The sequence below is a fragment of the Gopherus flavomarginatus genome, chromosome 3, assembly GCF_025201925.1.
Source record: "Gopherus flavomarginatus isolate rGopFla2 chromosome 3, rGopFla2.mat.asm, whole genome shotgun sequence".
NCBI classification, from domain to species: domain Eukaryota; kingdom Metazoa; phylum Chordata; order Testudines; family Testudinidae; genus Gopherus; species Gopherus flavomarginatus.
Window position 1 is genome coordinate 18,883,712 of NC_066619.1, and position 18,019 is coordinate 18,901,730.

The 18,019-nt window shown below is 37.2% G+C and overlaps 1 protein-coding gene across 2 annotated transcripts in view; it reads left to right on the plus strand.

The window, feature by feature from the left end:
* The window catches only part of DCC (DCC netrin 1 receptor), a 933,783-nt gene that overhangs the window by 778,693 nt on the left and 137,071 nt on the right, over positions 1-18,019 (plus strand). For both annotated transcript variants that reach the window (XM_050944636.1, XM_050944637.1), the window contains exons 13-14: positions 9,624-9,765; positions 12,800-12,910. In XM_050944636.1, coding sequence (XP_050800593.1) covers positions 9,624-9,765; positions 12,800-12,910 — 253 coding nt within the window. The remainder of the gene's footprint in view (positions 1-9,623; positions 9,766-12,799; positions 12,911-18,019) is intronic.

The following is an 18,019-nucleotide window of genomic DNA, read 5'->3' on the forward strand; positions in this document are numbered from 1 at the left end:
AAGCTCTATATGTCCTTATGCCCAGAAATCTTGCCCCCCAGAGTCCAAACAGCAATAAGACACAGTTCCTCCTTTTTAGAGTTTTTTATTTTCTTCCCCATTCTGCTTCTGAGCTGCAAATTCATCTGATGGGAGGAATTCACTTGCAAGACACATCTTCATGGGGGTAAACAATGAAGTCTTTTGTCTTCTTTAATGTTCCACTCTAATCTGTCTGTCTGTTGATGGGCCTTCCTTCTGTTGGAGATCGGCATTTCATGCTAGTTAATGTCTCTTTCCTGTCTAGTGATTTACATGGTGACAGAGGGCCACAATGCAAACACTCAGATATTATTTTATAATGTGGGATGCAGATGTTACAAGTGAGATGAATGCAGGCAGCAACTTAAAAGCATTCCGTAAAGTGTAAACACTAAACTCATTCTTATAATCCTAATATCTATTTTAACAATACTCACACACAGGTGTGATTGATTTCAGCGTTCCATTAAGACCTGAGGACATTGGCATGAGCTAGCATCTAGTCAGCCAGCGTCACAGAATGCATTATTTAAAAAAATCAAACTTCTCATTGCTGAAGTATAAGTATTTAATAAACAAAATTAGAAGGGGTGGGGTCCATTGTTTTTGTTTATTTTTGTTTTGTCTTTTGCTCCAATGGACAACTTACATCTTCCATATGCCAGGGAGAAGCAGGAAATTAGCTCCCTTAGAGCACTTGCTAGAAGTTCCTCAGGTCTGTGCTGCATAATTAAGGAAAAGAACATTACTGTTGTTTAAAATGGAAATCTCTTTGAAATATTTAGAGATTTGGTTTTAATCTGAATCTTAATAGCTTAATTATTTTGGAATTGTTGTGCCCTTTGCTTTATAAACTGTTAATCATAGGGCTCTCATGCAGATATCATTTAAGTAATCAGCACTACTGTAATCAGTAATTAAATGATAGCCAACTACAGGTGGTGCTAATTGTTACTCAGTCAAATGCATAATTATTGCATCTGTAATTGAAAACTCAGTTGAAGTATTGATACTTGCCTGGGACCTTGGAGCAGTGAAATGCCTCTTGGTATTCTGAAAGTTGACTTGAGCATTTTGCAGGTGTGTAATATTATAGAGTTTTAGGAGAATAAAATTGGCTCTGAAAATCAGCATCAATGGCCCTGCCCACTCCAGTTCATATGAATAAAATTGGTACTGTAGATCAGAATTGGCTTGACTGGCTGTTGAATGAGTGTTTGAATTTTAATAGGTTTATTTGCATGAGAACAAGCAGCTTTCTGCAAATGGTTTTGCTGTCCCTGTAGGTCTGGAGTTGGCAAATGCCAGGGCCATTACATATGCAATGTGACAGTCAATAAACAATGATAGAATTCCTATTTTGCCAGGAGACTGCAGTCAGTATCAATGTCAATTTGCTGATTGGCCTGTATGGGGGGTTAATTAGTCTGCATGTTTATAGCCATTTGGAAGCTAGAATACTGAAAAGAGGGGGAAAAAGCAAATATCACTGGAATAAATGGACCTGAGTCAGAAGGAAAGGTGTTCATACTGAAAAGTAATATTTTACCTCTGTTGTGATATAGTATTAAAACTGGGTAGGAAATGGTTTTCCTCTTTGGAAAATTTTGAGTTTTCAAAAAATGTTCCTATTCCGAACTGGAACAAACAGTCAAAATCTTGAAAATTTTTGCTAATTGGAAATTGGTTTGGGTCAATTGAAACATTTTGCTTCAACAGTTTTGAATTCAGTTTTGACCTTTGTTGTTATTTTATTTTATTTTATTTATTTATTTATTTATTTATTTAACTAAATTTACTTACATTTCTAAATGAAAAGTTGTTTTGAACCAAAAAAGCACTGGAACTTCTCATTTAGAAAATCTCAAAATGGAATTTTGACAACTTCAAAACCTTTTTTCATTTTTTTTTAAACAGGAAATTAATCAAAACTGACCCTTTCCCATTAAAAGTTTTGCTTTCAACAAATCAGCATTTTTTAATTGGAAAAATGTTGAAAAATTCCCAACCAGCTAGATAGTATTTCTAATGCTATATTTTTTACCTCCTAGGATGACTTAACTGAGTTGTACATATTTATTACCCACGTCATATTTAAATGCAATAGTAAAGTAGGCTAGTTTATAAAGAATGAGAGCAATATTTATTGTTTTTTTATTTAGTTAGCTGAATGACCAATATGTCACGGCATATGCAGTTACTGCAGTTGTACCACAGAAGCATAGAAAATAGGGGGTAGATATATCCTAAACACACTGAAAGGGTCTGAATGCTGTAAAAACCCTAGTATAATTTTTTTTTGTTATGATGAACAGTGGGGCAAAAGTGGTTTAATAAAAACAACATGATTGGGGACTTCAAAACTGCTGGAACCCAAGTTCACTGACATCAGGCCTGTTTTGTAAATCAATTTACAGCTTCCATGTAGTTGTACAATAGAGACTTCCCTAACGGTGCAGAGTAAGTCAGGTGTGGAGTGGCGATGGTACTGAAGAGGATAGAGGATTGAGGTAGATCTGACAGCAGCAAGTATATTTGAGGAAATGCAGCTTTAACATTAAACATAAAACCTCCACTGCCTCTTGTGCATACACATACTAATGGGACAAGAGAATGTGTTAAGGTAGGTAGGGCATTTGCAATAATGTATCATGGAGTAACGTACCCCTCTAACTGTGCCCCCTTCCCTTGTAGTGTCTTGCACTGTATGTACAGTGTTGTTCCTGGGACCTAAGTCATCTTGCAAGTGATTGAACTTCTGATTGAATCTCTGCATGTTCAGAGGTTCAATTCTGATCTGCCTTCTAAGGAGGAAGGCTTAGCTGACCTGCCTCCCAAAAATTGTCTTAAATATTGAGTTTGTAAGCTTGAGCAAACAGGCTTTCCTGTCAGAAGGAATGTATTTTATATTCCAGGCTTACCATGAAAACAGTCTTTTTACGAGATAGCTTAACACTTCCAGTCCTAGCCAAAGTCAAGACATGCAATGATTTCAGGGGTGAGAAGAAAACACAAGTTATCTGAATTTAGGAACTTTAAAAAAATGTTCTGTTTGGGTTTAGATTAAAGTGAAGTTTTGGATCTGTTCTTTCTTTTTTTTTTTTTTTAACCTGTAGTGCTAGACCTCTTCTACAAAAGAGGAAGCGAATGTCGTGGGATGCAGGATGCAAGACAAGACAGACATTGTGGGTTAAATATTTTTATTATGGAGATCAAACATCATGAATTAAGTTGTTTTTTCCTGATGTCTCAGCAGCACAAACGGAACTCAGGTCCTTTATATCCATTGCATCGCTTTCCATATATAGGCAGAATTGCAAGAACTAGTTGAAAAATTACTCAGTGTTTACAAAAATGTCATCCCTATTTTCCATCCGCTTCTGAAGTTTTCTGACTAGCTTTAATGGAAAGCAACTGGATAAGGAGTGAATTCTGCCCTCCTTCACCTCTTATGCTTTCAGTGGTTCTCATAAGCAGAAAAACTATCATGGTTCTGCTGTGTGTGTGTGTGTGTGTGTGAGAGAGAGAATTGGGTTTGGGGAGTCAGTGCAGGAAATGAACCCCCAATGTGCTGTGCAGAAGGTAGTTCTACACGGGGATTTCTGTGCACAGACACTGGTAGGGAAGTGACCAGGGAAAAGAGAAATGAGTTATTTCAATCTGAAGACTACAGTACTGGCCATGGGGTAACTCTTTAGCTGCCTTGCAGCCTCAGGGGAAAAACTTCCTCCACCCGGACCTTCACAATGAGCCTCAGGACCTAGCCTGGTTGATCAGGCCAATAATTCAGGATTTGGCCCTAACTGAGAGTTCTGTAGTTTGGTTACTCTTTTATATGCATATATATATAGATAAGGACTGAAATGTAGGTGGACAAGTAAATGATTTTCAGTCACAATATCAGGGGTGTGCAAGTCTGAGGGTCTTGTAATGCTTTGGCTTCATTTGTTTTCTCACAGAACCGAGGCACATGTGACCTCTTTCAAAGTGAGACACACTTATTTCTTACTAAGCATCATACAGCAATTCCAGAGACTACCATAGTTTGGTTTCTAAACAGAGAGTTTGGATATTGCATATAATCTTAATCTGTGTTCCATGGAAGCCAATTACACATACATAAAACCTAATGGGCTTTTCTTGGAAATTGATCTTATCCCATGAGTGAGAGAATTCACATGTAGCAAAGTGTCAGTACATTAAGCTGCCTTCATTTCACCTCAGGATGGTTAACTTACTGGTAAAATCAATTACTTTACAGTTATACCAACGTTAGCACATCTTACTGCTCAAATAATACATTGATTTTCATGTTCTCAGGCAAAAGGAAACATTTACTTGAGAAAGCTGAAGCAATAACTTACCTTAAAATACACCTGAAGACTATACTTGTTTTTCATATATAATCTTTACGTTTCTTCTCAAGTCCCACGTTTTTCAAAAGATACTAGATTCAGGAAATGGTCTACATTTTCTCCTCTGATTGGCTCAACAACTATAGGGTTATTCAAGAGACTTGGACTTAATTGTTATTAAAAAGGTAGATTGGTGCAGTCTGTCCACCCTTTCTGATAATACAAAAACAAGGGGACATTCTATTGAATGGCGTGATGGAAAATTCAAAATACTGGGAAACACTTTTTCACACAATGCACAGTTTGCCGATGGAAGTCATTGGCACAGGATATCATGGAAGCCAAGAACTCAGCAGAATTCAAAAAGCAATTGGACATTTATATGGGTAATATATCTATCACGCGTTCTAAAATTAATTTTTTTTAAAAAGAGTTTGGGAGAAATTGGAACCCTCATGCTTGACAGCATAAGGCAGCATCTGAATATTGGGAGTTGGTTAGGACATTTTTCCTGAAGACAGACTTTTTCTGAAGCCTAATGAAAAATATCTTGTACCTTTCTCTAGAGCAGCTAGCATTGGCTGCTCTTGGAGAGAGGATACTGGACTAGCTGGGCTACTATTACTAGTCTGATCCTATGAGACAATTCCTTTATTCCTTTCTAAGTACTGAAGATGGGTCAAACTAATCTTAAAATCTTCCATCAAATGGGTTTAGCAGGTTGTAGTTATTTGCAGGGGTGGTTCTATGTATTTTGCCGCCCCAAGCACGGCAGTCAGGCAGCTTTTGGTGGCATGCCTGTGGGAGGTCCGCCGGTCCCGCGCCTTCAGGGTATCTATCCGCCACCGAATTGCCGCCAAAACCGCAGGACCAGCAGACCTCCTGCAGGTGCACCGTCAAAAGCTGCCTGCCTGCCGCCCTCACAGCGACCAACAGGCTGCCCCCCCTGTGGCTTGCTGCCCCAGGCACACGCTTGGTGTGCTGGTGCCTGGAGTTGCCCCTGGTTATTTGTAGCTGGTGTCTTCTGGGAATGGTATTCTGCATTTAGATGTCATTCCCTAGAAGTACTGGACCACTGATACTGTGCAGTGTAGACAGGATGCAATTACTTTGCTGGAATATGGTAGAATATGCTTTAATATGCTGGTTTTGAAGGAACTAGCATCGCTAAGCTAGAAATTCAGAATGACTGATGCTTCAAAGTCTATTCCAGAAAATTCTACTTTCCATAATGATGGTTTGCTTTCTTATTTAATATAAATTCTCACTAAATTGAATTCATTTTGAGGGAGAGTGGAGTTTTGTTCAAACTGAATATGTACCAAAGTGCAATACATAACATTTCTATTAATTTTCAATGCACAGTAAGTATGTGCAGTAAACTATTTGAAAGAATAAAATTTGAACAGAAATTATTATTATTAATATTTAATGCATACAATACACAACACCTTACACACTTTAAATAATCTTCACTGCGTTGCTGTTGGTATTGGTAAAAGGCAGATATGGTTAGTCTGAGGCAGAAATAATATTTAAAATAGAGCCTTTTATGCAACAATCTCAGGTCATTTTACAAAAATTAGTAAATGTTATCCCCAGGAAAACAAAGAAAAGTTAAGTGCTTGCCTAGGAGTCAGGTTCAAAGATACAGCCTAGGTCTCCTGATGCCCAAGATTCCTGCCCTGTTCAATGAATAGGTTAAGTGATTGTCCAAGGTCACGTAGGAAGTCAGAGTTAGATTTGGGATTAGAACTGAGTTGTTTCTGGCTTCTAGAATGTTCAGTGAGCTATAGTCCATCTCTAAGTCGTCAGATGTGGCCACAGTAGATGATTTGAATTTATCCTCTTCTTTTTATTTTTTTTCAACTTTATACAAACTGAATGTGTCTGTGTATTGTGCAGAACAGTTATACAAATTCATTCTAGAGTCCTCTTGTATTAATTCTATTTCCCCTTCCCACATTTTTGACAGTTTTCAAGGCCAGGTTTTCTAACAAGGGCATGTGCAAATCAGGTACATATTTGAACTCAAAAATGTCCAAAATAGGTGCATAACTGATCTTTCCTGGGTGCAGTTACCTGATTTGTGGATCTACATGGTGTAATTGTAAATGAGCGTGCAAAAGTGTAGTTGACCTTTTCTTTGAAAATTGTGTCCCCATTATCCATTAGCACTGCAAAAATAAATAAATAAATGAAAGGAAGAAGAAGAAAAGCAGCAGCTGCAGCATACGCACAGCATGTATACATTGTTTATAAAACAGAGCAATGAATGTTGGATGAAGGTTCAGGCCAATACCTATTTTTTCTGAACAGATTTACCTATTTCTGGACCTCAGTCAAACTAATGGTTAGAAGAAAAAGAGCAAGTTGACCCTAAGGTGGATTTGAGTACGGGCTTCTTTATTGCAATACGTGTTCCCCTAGACCCAATTGTATGATATGACATGCTGTGTGATATGCATAATTCTGTGCACAATAGATAGGGTGGGTTTACTAACAGAATGGGTGTTTTTTATTACTCAGGAAGTGTTTTTGAGGTGTTGTACTGGGTGTAGGCGTACACATACTAACTTAGACAAAAAGACTGTGCTGTAACTAATCCAGTGTTTACTCAACAATTGGGTCGAGGGGAGCAAGTATCGCAATAAAGAAGCCAATACTCAAATCCACCTCTGAGTCCACCTGCTCGTTTTCTTCTAACACCAATGTGTATCATGAAATGCAGTTTGCAATCACTAAAGTAATAGGCCCTTTGAAAACATGTGAAGATGTGTCTAAACGTTATGGTGGAGAGTTGCAAGCTGTGCCACATGTTATGAGTGGGGTAGTGCCATGTCCATTGCTGTGCCACAATAAGCATAGGATCTGACGGTCAAAAGTGCAGCTCTGAATGAAGCCAATATCTTTGGCTGCTGAGACCCATACGGTGCTGCTGCTGATGACCTTACAGAAGTGCAGGCCGATTACAGTGAAATTATTGCAATAATACATAGGTGGTGAAAAATCCTTTCAATGCATTATTAAAATTTCATTGCAGCCATGCCTAGAAGGCTCATAAAACAAGCACAATAGCTGAATCTTTTTATGGTTTCCTTAGGAATCCTGGCACAATAGAAGTGAAATATTTTCCGTCAGTAAATTGTCCCTTCTATAAAACATAAAGGATTAAAGTACGAGTAATTACTATTCTCTCTCAAACTGAGTAAAGGACAAGAGGCACTTCAGAGCCTTAGCCATTGATTTTTGAGAAGCAAGGGTCACATGTTAAGTACTATTGATAAAAAGCATTGCTGCAGTGTCCATGGAGACTGAGTTGAGGTGAAAGTGAACTGTTGCCATAACGGTGACAGCTTTGGGTAGAGCTGTAAGGGACTGGGACTTGTCTAGCTATAAAGTAGTTTTATGCATTACACCTTGAATGTGAGATCAAACCCATTGCTCCTATGGGGCCAATCATTCAAGGGTCTACCATCACTATTAACTTCAAAGGGAGATAAAGATGTACAGGATCATACAAAGGGGCACAGTACCATGCAGTTATTAGGGCCCACAGAATGCTCAGATTTTTATGAGCTAAAATCCCTCATTTAAGCAAATGTTAACAGAATTGCTATTAACCTCCCAAAAGAATTCAGAAGCCTTTTTTTTATGTTCTGCATTATGTCCATGTTTATAGCATCTCTTTTCTGAGCAGTTGCATATTCCCGTAAACATATTACATGAATGCAATTTTATAGCCACAGCTGCTAACTCCATTTTTTAAAAAACAATCATTCTTTGAATTGAAAAATGCAGCTTGTTCTACCATATTGCTACATTACATCATTCAGCACTGAAAACCCCACCTATTGATTTTGAAATGTCTAATTGATTTGGACCAATAAATCACTATGCAGTAGATGTGCAAAATTGATTTTTATATGGCAGTAATTAATTTGATATGTGCCATAACTTTTATTTGTGCATGGACTAAGCAATTCAATGATGATATTTAATTGTATATGGTCAAATCTATCCACTGCCCTGTAGATTACTCTTCCTTTTGTCCAAAAGCTGGTTACATAGGTTCTATTAAAGACTGGGTATGTTACTTTTATAGGGCTTTGATCCTGTGAGGTTTTGAACATCCTAACAGTCCAGTGATGTCAATGGGAGTTAGGCATTCAGTATTCACGTGACCAGAATCTTACAGAGTTAATTCCCAGACAGTGACCCTGGGGAAGAGATATTGATGAACAACAAAAGCTCCCTGACAAATGGTAGCTCAGATTTCACTTTTCAGATAAGACTCATACCTTTGGGGATTTTATTGTATCTGTTGATAACATGGTGTAAAGTGGATTATCAGAAAGAATCCCAAAAGCAACTACCTCAGATTTCAAAAGTGACTAGTGATTTAGGGGCACTTCAGTATCGGGAATGCCCAGTTTGAGACACTTGTTTTTCAGAGGGTGTGGTGGTCAGTACTTTTGAAAATCAGGCTCCTTTTAAGGTGCTCCAAAAATGAGACAATTAAAGTCCTCTTTTGGAAAAGGCAAGCCAAAGTATTTACACAAATTTTGATCAAGCTTATTGTTGACTTCATCGAACAATTCTGCTAAAATGCTCTGTGTTAGAATCAGCAATAAGGTTAAAGGCGAGGGGACTGATTTTTGATGGGGACTAGTATAAGTCAGAAATTAATCCACTGAAGTCATTGGAAGTAGGGAGCTCTTGATGAGAACCTGTCTCTAAACATTTGTACAGCAAGCATGGGGGTGGTTTTGTAACTTCGAGGTTCACTGGAAAGTGGAGATGAGCCACAGTTGATGTTCACATATAAAGATGACGGCTGTAATATCACAGAAGTGCATGAAGGAACTGAGACATCCCTTTGGCCTGTTGAAATGAAATGTTCCTGAAACTGAGAGAGTTTTCCAGCAAGGGACCATGCTATTTATTTCCCAAGCTTCAACCTTCTACATAGTTAATTTTGCCAATTGATAGGTAGTTTTAGTGATGATATTGTTTTAATCTTTTCAAACCTATTTGGTGCCTAGTTTAAATTACATTTGTTTGTTCTAAAGTTTGATTAATTTTAATTATTGCTACTATGTTGTTATAAAAAAACAGCCTTGACACCTATCCCTTCTCCCTCCCCACCCCAACACACTTTTGTTTACTTGTGATTCCATTTATTGTGACTGCATTTCTCGTCTTCTTTTGCAAAAATTTCAACATTATCATCTCCTGTTTTTACAGAGCATCAAAGTTAGTTGGCTACCTCCACCGTCAGGCACACAAAATGGATTTATTACCGGCTATAAAATCCGACACAGAAAGACTACCCGCAGGGGTGATATAGAAACACTGGAGCCAAACAACCTCTGGTACTTGTTCACAGGTTAGTGTTCATTGTGTAGCCTTGCAAGGTTTTGATGAACTAAATGCTTTGGGAATAAAATATATTTTCACTTCAAGGAAACATTGATTTCTTTTCTGGCAAGTGACATTTATTGGGCTGTACAGTAACAACCTTTATATATTTTTTACTTTTTCTCTTTAATGCTTTTTTTCATACATTTTGTCCCCTGGATTTCCTCATTTTAATGAAAGCTAATTCCCTCTGTTCATCTTAAACCTACCTTGGTTTCTCAGACCACTGAGTCAACCACACATCCTTTCTCTTAGTACAATGGCATCTACCACACAGATTTTTTCTCCATCCGTCTTTCTTGTATTTTAGCGGGGACAGAATCTCTCTTCCCAGGGTGAAAGGTCCAACACTACTACACTATTTTAAAAATATAATTGCCATGCTAAGTGTAATCAGCCAAATCAGTACTTTAAAGGTAACATTAAATTAAACAAGGAATAACTTCATTTCTGGAGCAGGATGTTGTCACAGAGCAGATGTACCTGTATTTCTCCTCAGTGGCCCAGCCAAGGCACCCACTATCAGGCTTCCAGCTCTCCAGCCATTACCTTTCTTCAGTAGAGACCTGCATCTCATGGCCTTCTGACTGGGGTATTTTTAGGCTGCATAGTTCCCTGCCTTCACTGTGTTATTCCCAGCATAGATAGGTTCCCCAAGCACACCTGTTTGCTTTCTCTTCAGAGATAGTTAACAGGTGTAATTGCTACAGTTATACATAACCACACTGTTTTGTTTTTGTTTTTGTTCTGTACTAAACTATTTTTTTCTTAAAGTAAAAGTGCTACAGAGAAAACATAGTAAAACAATAAAGAACCTACACACATGCTAATAAGCTTAGCAGGGTTCACCCCAACCCTAACATAGATTCTGGCAGAAGCAGTCCTTCAAATCCCCATCCAAAGGGATTCCTTGTGCTTACAAGTTGCTCACTTTTTCAGCTCAGAACAAGCACACAGTCTTATGGACCTCAGGAGGTCCAGTGTTTCCAACCCTCCCCTAAGGATTGGGGCCCTCCATGGACCAGGATCTGTCTATTTTGTGGATCAGAAAGAAGGCCCTGAGTCTGTTTAAAACCAGGTTATTTATCCAAAAATCCTGAAGAATCCAGGTTGAACTAGTATATGCATAACTCTCCTGGGAGGTGCCTTCAAAGGGTTGATAATGGAGGAAATATATTAGCATCCCCCTCCCTGTCCAAGAAGATACATCAGTTCCACAATAATGCATATACCATTTCATTTTTAATAGCAATAGGCCCTCAAAAGTATTAATCCTAATAGTCCCTTCTAGTCTTAAAGTCTGAGTCTGTGAGTAATGTTTAACTTATTTTCAGTAAAGTTTATCTTAATTCCATAATGTTTGTCCAGAATATCATCAGACTATGACAGGTATATTTTCATATTGCACCAGCAATATGTGTTTATTGTGAAAGAAGTTAAGTTCCATAGGTGAAACCCAGGCTCTTCCCCTGAAATATCCCCACTCCATTTATTTTAAAATCAAATAGTATTGTTTGAGAGTTGAAAATATTTCTGTCTCATGAAAGTACATATCTAAGGGACAAAAATTTTATTTATTTTGAAAAAACACCAACTTTGTTTAGAGTCACAGAAAATCAAAAGCAGAAGATAATTCTTACATAATCAAGATCTAATGATACAATCATGAGTAGTTCTTACTCATATAAAGAGTCTCTAAGATAATGGGACTACTTGAGTAAAGGTTGTAGGACTAGTGATTATTGGATTCAGAGCAGGGTGGTTTTGGGGAGATAAAAATTTCAGGTTTTTTGGGAAAGAATGAAACATTTCTATGATAGGTGATTTCAAAATAAAAAGTGGTGGCTGCTCAGAGACTTGGAGTGTTAAAAGTGTTCTGGGTGGTGATAGATTAGTGGGAATAATGCAGGTGATATGGTCAAAGGTACATAATGAAGGGAGTTTATCACATGACACCATAATTTGTTCCACTGATATCATCACAGTCTATGATATATCTTTCTGTAAAATATACACATGCATGCATACTGTACTGTAATAATAAATAAATATAACAGAGCGACCTTGATCTTGGAAAATTCAGCATTGCTTAGGAAGAAAGACTGTCCTTGAAGTTTTGACTCTAACTGTAAAGTGAGACTCAAATGTTGGCATGCACCTGGAATAGAAGACTGGGCACTGGTTGTCTCTGTGGGGCGCTCAATGTGTGGAAGATTTTCTGCATTTCAAAATATTAAGTTAGGTATTTGTTTTGGAAAAGTAGTGGAAATGCATATTTAAATTTGCAGGTTTAAAAACAAAACTTCCTTCAGATATCATCATCATAAAATATTAAAAAATAGAAAATGGTTACTAGAGAAGCTGAACTGTACAATTGTTTTAAATGGATGACTTAAATATTCAGTTGTAAATACTTGTTACAAACCTCTATTTGTTAGGCAGGTGTTTTTTTGCAGGATAATATAGAAACCTCTAACAGTAAAGTAACTTAAAGATTTTAAAAGGCTGCTATCTGTTTTATTGTAAGTTCCAATGTCTGATCAATTTAATTTGCTGTTTTTAATTTTGATCATTCTTCCCCAAAGAATGTTTGCAATTGAACATAACAGTTTTTCTTGTGCTTCATGGTCAGGATGGACTAAATAAAATGACAAAACACTTGCAGGAGGTTTGGTAGCCAGATTGTTTCACCATAGCTACACAGGGTCCAGAATTGAATCTATGAGCTAAACTGAATTGGTACTAAATAGCAACAATAATAGAAATTTATAGTGACCAGTGGTTCTGTTGTAAATAAATATGTCTGTAGGAACATACTCACTATTGCTGTTTATGTAAATGAATATATTAGTGCAGGCCTGTTTATCTACATAACTAAATGTGGCAAGGAAGTTGGAGTTTTACTGGAGAGTATTAATTTTGCTTTAGTTCTGTTGCAAACTTTGGAATCTTGATAAAACTATTTTTTCCCTTCTGTTTGGTTTATATTATGTTTTTAACAGGACTTGACAAAGGAAGTCAGTACAGTTTCCAGGTAGCTGCCATGACAGTCAATGGGACAGGACCCTCCTCAGATTGGTATACAGCAGAAACTCCAGAGAATGATCTTGATGGTAATTACATTTCTTTTCAGACATTATCACCACATTCCTTCTAGGTTTTTATCTGTTGGGTGTCATTCTAATTGTTACCTAGAGCTTTACCCAGATGCTGTGCAGGTCTTGGGTTAGATACCAATGATTATAGTCGCAGGAGCTGTTGTCTGAGTGTTTTTGAGCAGAAGAACTCAGTGATTACCCATTATTAAGATTGTCTGCTGCTTTCTGAACAAGTGAAGTGGAAGGGACAAGACAAGACAACTTCATTTTATTCTCTCATTTACACTGGCACTCTAAGAATTCTCATTTTCAGTCTTACTTTTTTTTTTTTTGCAGTTTTTGCTGCACTTGTAAAAATATACAATAATCTTGGATAATAACTAACCAAATAATGCGTACATAGATTTCACTACTAATATTTCTTAAGCTATGTCTCTGGTCTGGTCACCAATAAAGAGTCAAAAGTCTTTGTTGTAATTATCAGGTATTAGAATTTCATGCCTGTGTGTCAGGACTATTTGAAAGAAAATTAGTATGAAGTGAATCAATAACACCATGAAAGAGAAACATAATCAATCAGAGAAACACTTAAAATAATAGTGATGTCTCTAACTCAATAAAATGAGCCTACAAATGTCTTGAGGATTATTGTCTTTGACGTATCTATTTTCAGATGGTTGGCAATGAAGCCACATAATAAATGAAAGATGATAGGATACAGGAACCTGAAAAATATTGAATGTAAAAATGAGTACAGATGTTGATATAAAAGAAAATGTGACTGAAAGCAAAGAGACATATACACTGACTGAGACATTTGAAGAACTAAAAGAAAAAAGGAAAAGTAATGGAAACAGCTGCCTACTTTCAAAAGTAAAGAAAGTGCAAGTAAAATGGAACCAAAAAGATGCAGATAGAAATTGAGGGAAAAAAACTAAGGAGAATTGTCAAGAATTGTCCTGCTGCCAAATTACTGCTGAATCTGTGGGACCGGCGGACCTCCCGCAGACAAGCCGCAGAAGGCTGCCTGACTGCTGCCCTCGCAGAGACCTGCAGGGCAACCCCCACAGCTTGCCGCCCCAGGCACATGGTGCCTGGAGCCACTGCGGCACCTAAAATGTTGTATTCAATGCAACTGGGTTCCAATAAACATTTTAAAGAGTTGATGACACTTTTGTAAGTGATGTGACCATACTGACTGGTCACAATATGCTATGATATGTGGTGATGTATGCTATCATTCTACTAACTACTATTTTGAGTGGATAGCGCTTTCAGAAATGACATATTACTCAAGATGAGAGCAGCTGGCCACTCATTTGGAGGTAGATCTTAGTAAGTAAAACTAAATATATTCTAAACACGTCTCAATATTTAATACAGTATCGTGTTGTTTTTTTAAAAAGCAAATACATCCCTTGGCTTTATTTATTTATGCTGCAAAATGAAATACAATGCATTTCTTGGAACATGTTTGTTTTTATTTGCATTTAATCCACAGCAAAATATTATGATATTTGTTTTCCTCCAACAATATATATGTATATGCATGCAAAGATACTAGCAGCATAATCCTAAGGGACATGTAATGAAAATGAAAACACACTGATAATGAAATAAAACCAAAGACTTTTTTCATATATTGTGTCTACACATATTTGCCTTTACAGTACCAATGAAAAATCTGTAGTGAAGCTGCCGCAATCTGACACTTTGCATGCACTGTGTTGCATAATATATATACCACTGAGATACTTTGATAAACTCTAGAGAGGGATCGACTTATTACTGTAGTTAAGCAAAGTCCTGCAACTGTCAGCTAAATAGTTGAAATGCTGTTGCACAGATTGTTAACGGCAATTCCCTTTCTGCTCTTATGGTTTATGCAGTTTCTCTTGCCTTCACTGTATGTCTGCTTGGCATAAGCAACACAAAGATGAACAGTTTCTAGGAGAACTACAGTAACTCCCTATGGATTTTCCTTTTAATTAGTGTGTTTTGTTAAAGTGATTAGAAAGCCAAACATCACTGCTTATTCAAGGTTCCCTGGAAAGCTTGTATGCCCTTACTGACAGCTGGGAAGCTTTTAAATATTTATTTTTGAGCCTCAAATTTTGTGCTTTAAAAAATGGAAATTTAGTTTTCCCCATAGGGTCTGGTTTAAATAGCTTGAGCAAGGATGCAGGAGACTCAAGTTTGCAAAGGTATCCTCCAGGAAAACGGGTTTAGGATTTTCAGTTTCTGCTTACTGCCTTGAACAGATGGAAGCTATTGTACATATTAGTGATATAGTTTAACTTCAACCCTAAATTTGTGTTTAAGAGCATGACAAACTAAATCTGTATTACAGTGTAGTTTCTTCTGAAAATGGGAATACAGGAAGAAAATGAAAATAATATCAGATAGCCTTAGTTTAATCTGTAAAATATACAGCTATGAACTCCAGAGAACCCTCTACAACAATTGCTAAAGTGACCCAAATATAAATAACTTCCTTAGTGTTGTCAGTTAGGCTGAGGAATTAAGGACCATTAAACATACAACATTCCCTGAATGAAAGACGTGTGCTTGGATCATTACATAAAAGAGTCTTTGATTAAGGATGAAATAAAGGAGACAGCATGGTATAGGGTTTCATTTCTTACAGAATCTAGCTTGACTGCATGGTACCGTGTAGACAAGCCCTAAGGTTCTCAAAATGTGCATAGTGCAGAAGGTAAAGAATGCAGAATCAAAGTAACATGGAGTGTTTCCTAACCTCAGACATAAGAAAAAGTAAGAATTTCTCACTAGTTCTATGGGCCAGATTCAGCCTTCAGATACTCGTGTGCAATTCTGGTTGACTTCAGCAGCTGGTGTACACATAGAATTTGTTCTTCTATGAACAAGGACAGGAGACATCAAATTACCGTCAGAGAAACTCCATGCACAATTGCAGAGCACAAGGAGAGTGTAATCTTTATTCATGTTAGAAGTGTTGACAAATGTGGAATGTAGATCTTTCAAAGCAGGTTTGAGGATTTATGTATAGAAACAGAATTTCAAGATTCCTTCTTTTGGAAATGTTTCTTGCACCGTGTTTAATATCAGGTAGACAGAAAAACGGTTAGAAACAAAGGCATCACTGGTTATTGAGTATAAAAGTGCAAAAAAAATGCAATAAAGAAGAGAGTAAGAGGTATATCTATATACTGAGTCTAAGTAGATGTTTACATGCATTTAGCTGGAAGATGATGGGGAGGTGAGAGTTACCTGGGGCTAAACGTAAAAGGTATGTAAAGAGGAGAACTGTGTGAAGGATGTAAATTCTGTTTCACAAAGTATTTCAGATTTTGAAATTTGGCATTGTTTTGAATCAGAACAAAACCAACATTTAACATTTTTTTTTCAAGGGATGATTTAAAAAATCTTTTCAAATCAAGCACCACAAATACTTTGGCTTCATTTTTGAGTTTTTTTAAAGGTTCATATTATATATTATAAAAAAGAAAATATCAAAATGAAAAGTCACTTCACAATGAAAAAAATTGAAATGTTTCATTCTGGAAATGATGCTGAAATGTCCCATTACAACATTGCCCATCTATGCTAGGAGGAGGAGACCCTGAATGCGGTATTATTTAGACCACAAATTTATTTTTAAAATACCTGGGAGTACCTGGCTGATAAGATTGTACAGTGCAGGTAATTCCATGATCATTTCTTGGGGGCAGCTATCATCCCTTCCCCTTTTTCTGCTTATTTAAAGTGTATCTTCTGTAGCAACTTTACCCATCCATTTTTTATCTGATCCACATCCATTCCCAATGGAATACCTGCACTGGACATCTGCCACATTGTCACACAATGAATTGTGACATTCTACCCCATTAGGTCCTGCACTGTGGGAAAGGCAATAAACCCATCTCACCTAGGCGAATTCAGTGATGAGGGAAAATTCCCCCTTTCCACCAGCCTCTGTACAAGCCCCATTACTAAAGTTGAAGGGAATAGTTTGCCTCCTACATCCAGCTGGAGAAAGGGCCCCACCACTTAATGCACAATGAAGACATTGGGCCTTTTTTTCATTTTTTGTCAGGAATGAAATTTTTACAACTTTGACACAGTTTTACAAAGCATTTGGTTTTAACAATTGCATTTTCCTATGGAAAATAGTTCCATTTTAATGTTTCTGACCAGCTTCAGTAAACAGATGTAGACATTAAATAAAGCAGAAGAGATAAAATGGTAAACTAGGCAGTATTCATTGATGAATGAATGTGGCTGTGGACACAGCGGACCAGATGCTTAGCTGGCACAAATCACCATAGCTCCATGGAAGTCAATGGAGCTACATCAATTTACACCACCTTGGGGTCAGACCTAAAGTAATATAGTTTTTGTTTAAGAAAGTTTGCAGTGCATTATCATCCAATAAGCTTATACTCAGAATTGAAATGGATAGTATTGGGATGAGCTTCTTGAGCAGATAAAGAACTGACTTGGATATCCAAAGCAGATTGTAATCGTGTAAGGGGAAATATTTTGGATCATTTTAGATGTGTGACCCAAAGAAATACTGGCTAGCAATGTGGTGAAATTGTTTAATCACAAAAGAAACGGTACAAAGGCAATACATTTCAGAATTACTTGGATAGATCAGGAGTATGGATAGATTGCTTCATTTACTCGAGGCTAGAAAAATATCAGATAATAAGGTTAAGCAAAAGGACTATGTTCTGTATCATTTCTAATAATAATTAGACCAGTACCAGCCATGGAAACAGAGATGGTAGAAAAATTTGCGTAGTGGGAGTGTTGAGAGCCATTGAACCAAACTGTAAATCCTGTACATAATGGAAACCTCTTCAAGCCCAGGAGGCAGTAGCACCCCCACCACTCCTAGTTCCAGCAGCTGTGCATGGAAATTCTACAGTCTGGCATATAATTAAGATTTCTTGATGAAGTCTTAGCATTTACAGTGTTTTTTGCAGAATCTGAGTGATGTTACAATTCTGTTCCTTCTGGTTGTGAACAAAACCTTCAAATGGGAACCAATTCATTTAGTTTCCATGAGTCTGCCAGCAGGAAATAAGCTCTTCCAAGAGTGGATTGTTTACGCTAAAAACTTAGCAATATTCAGAA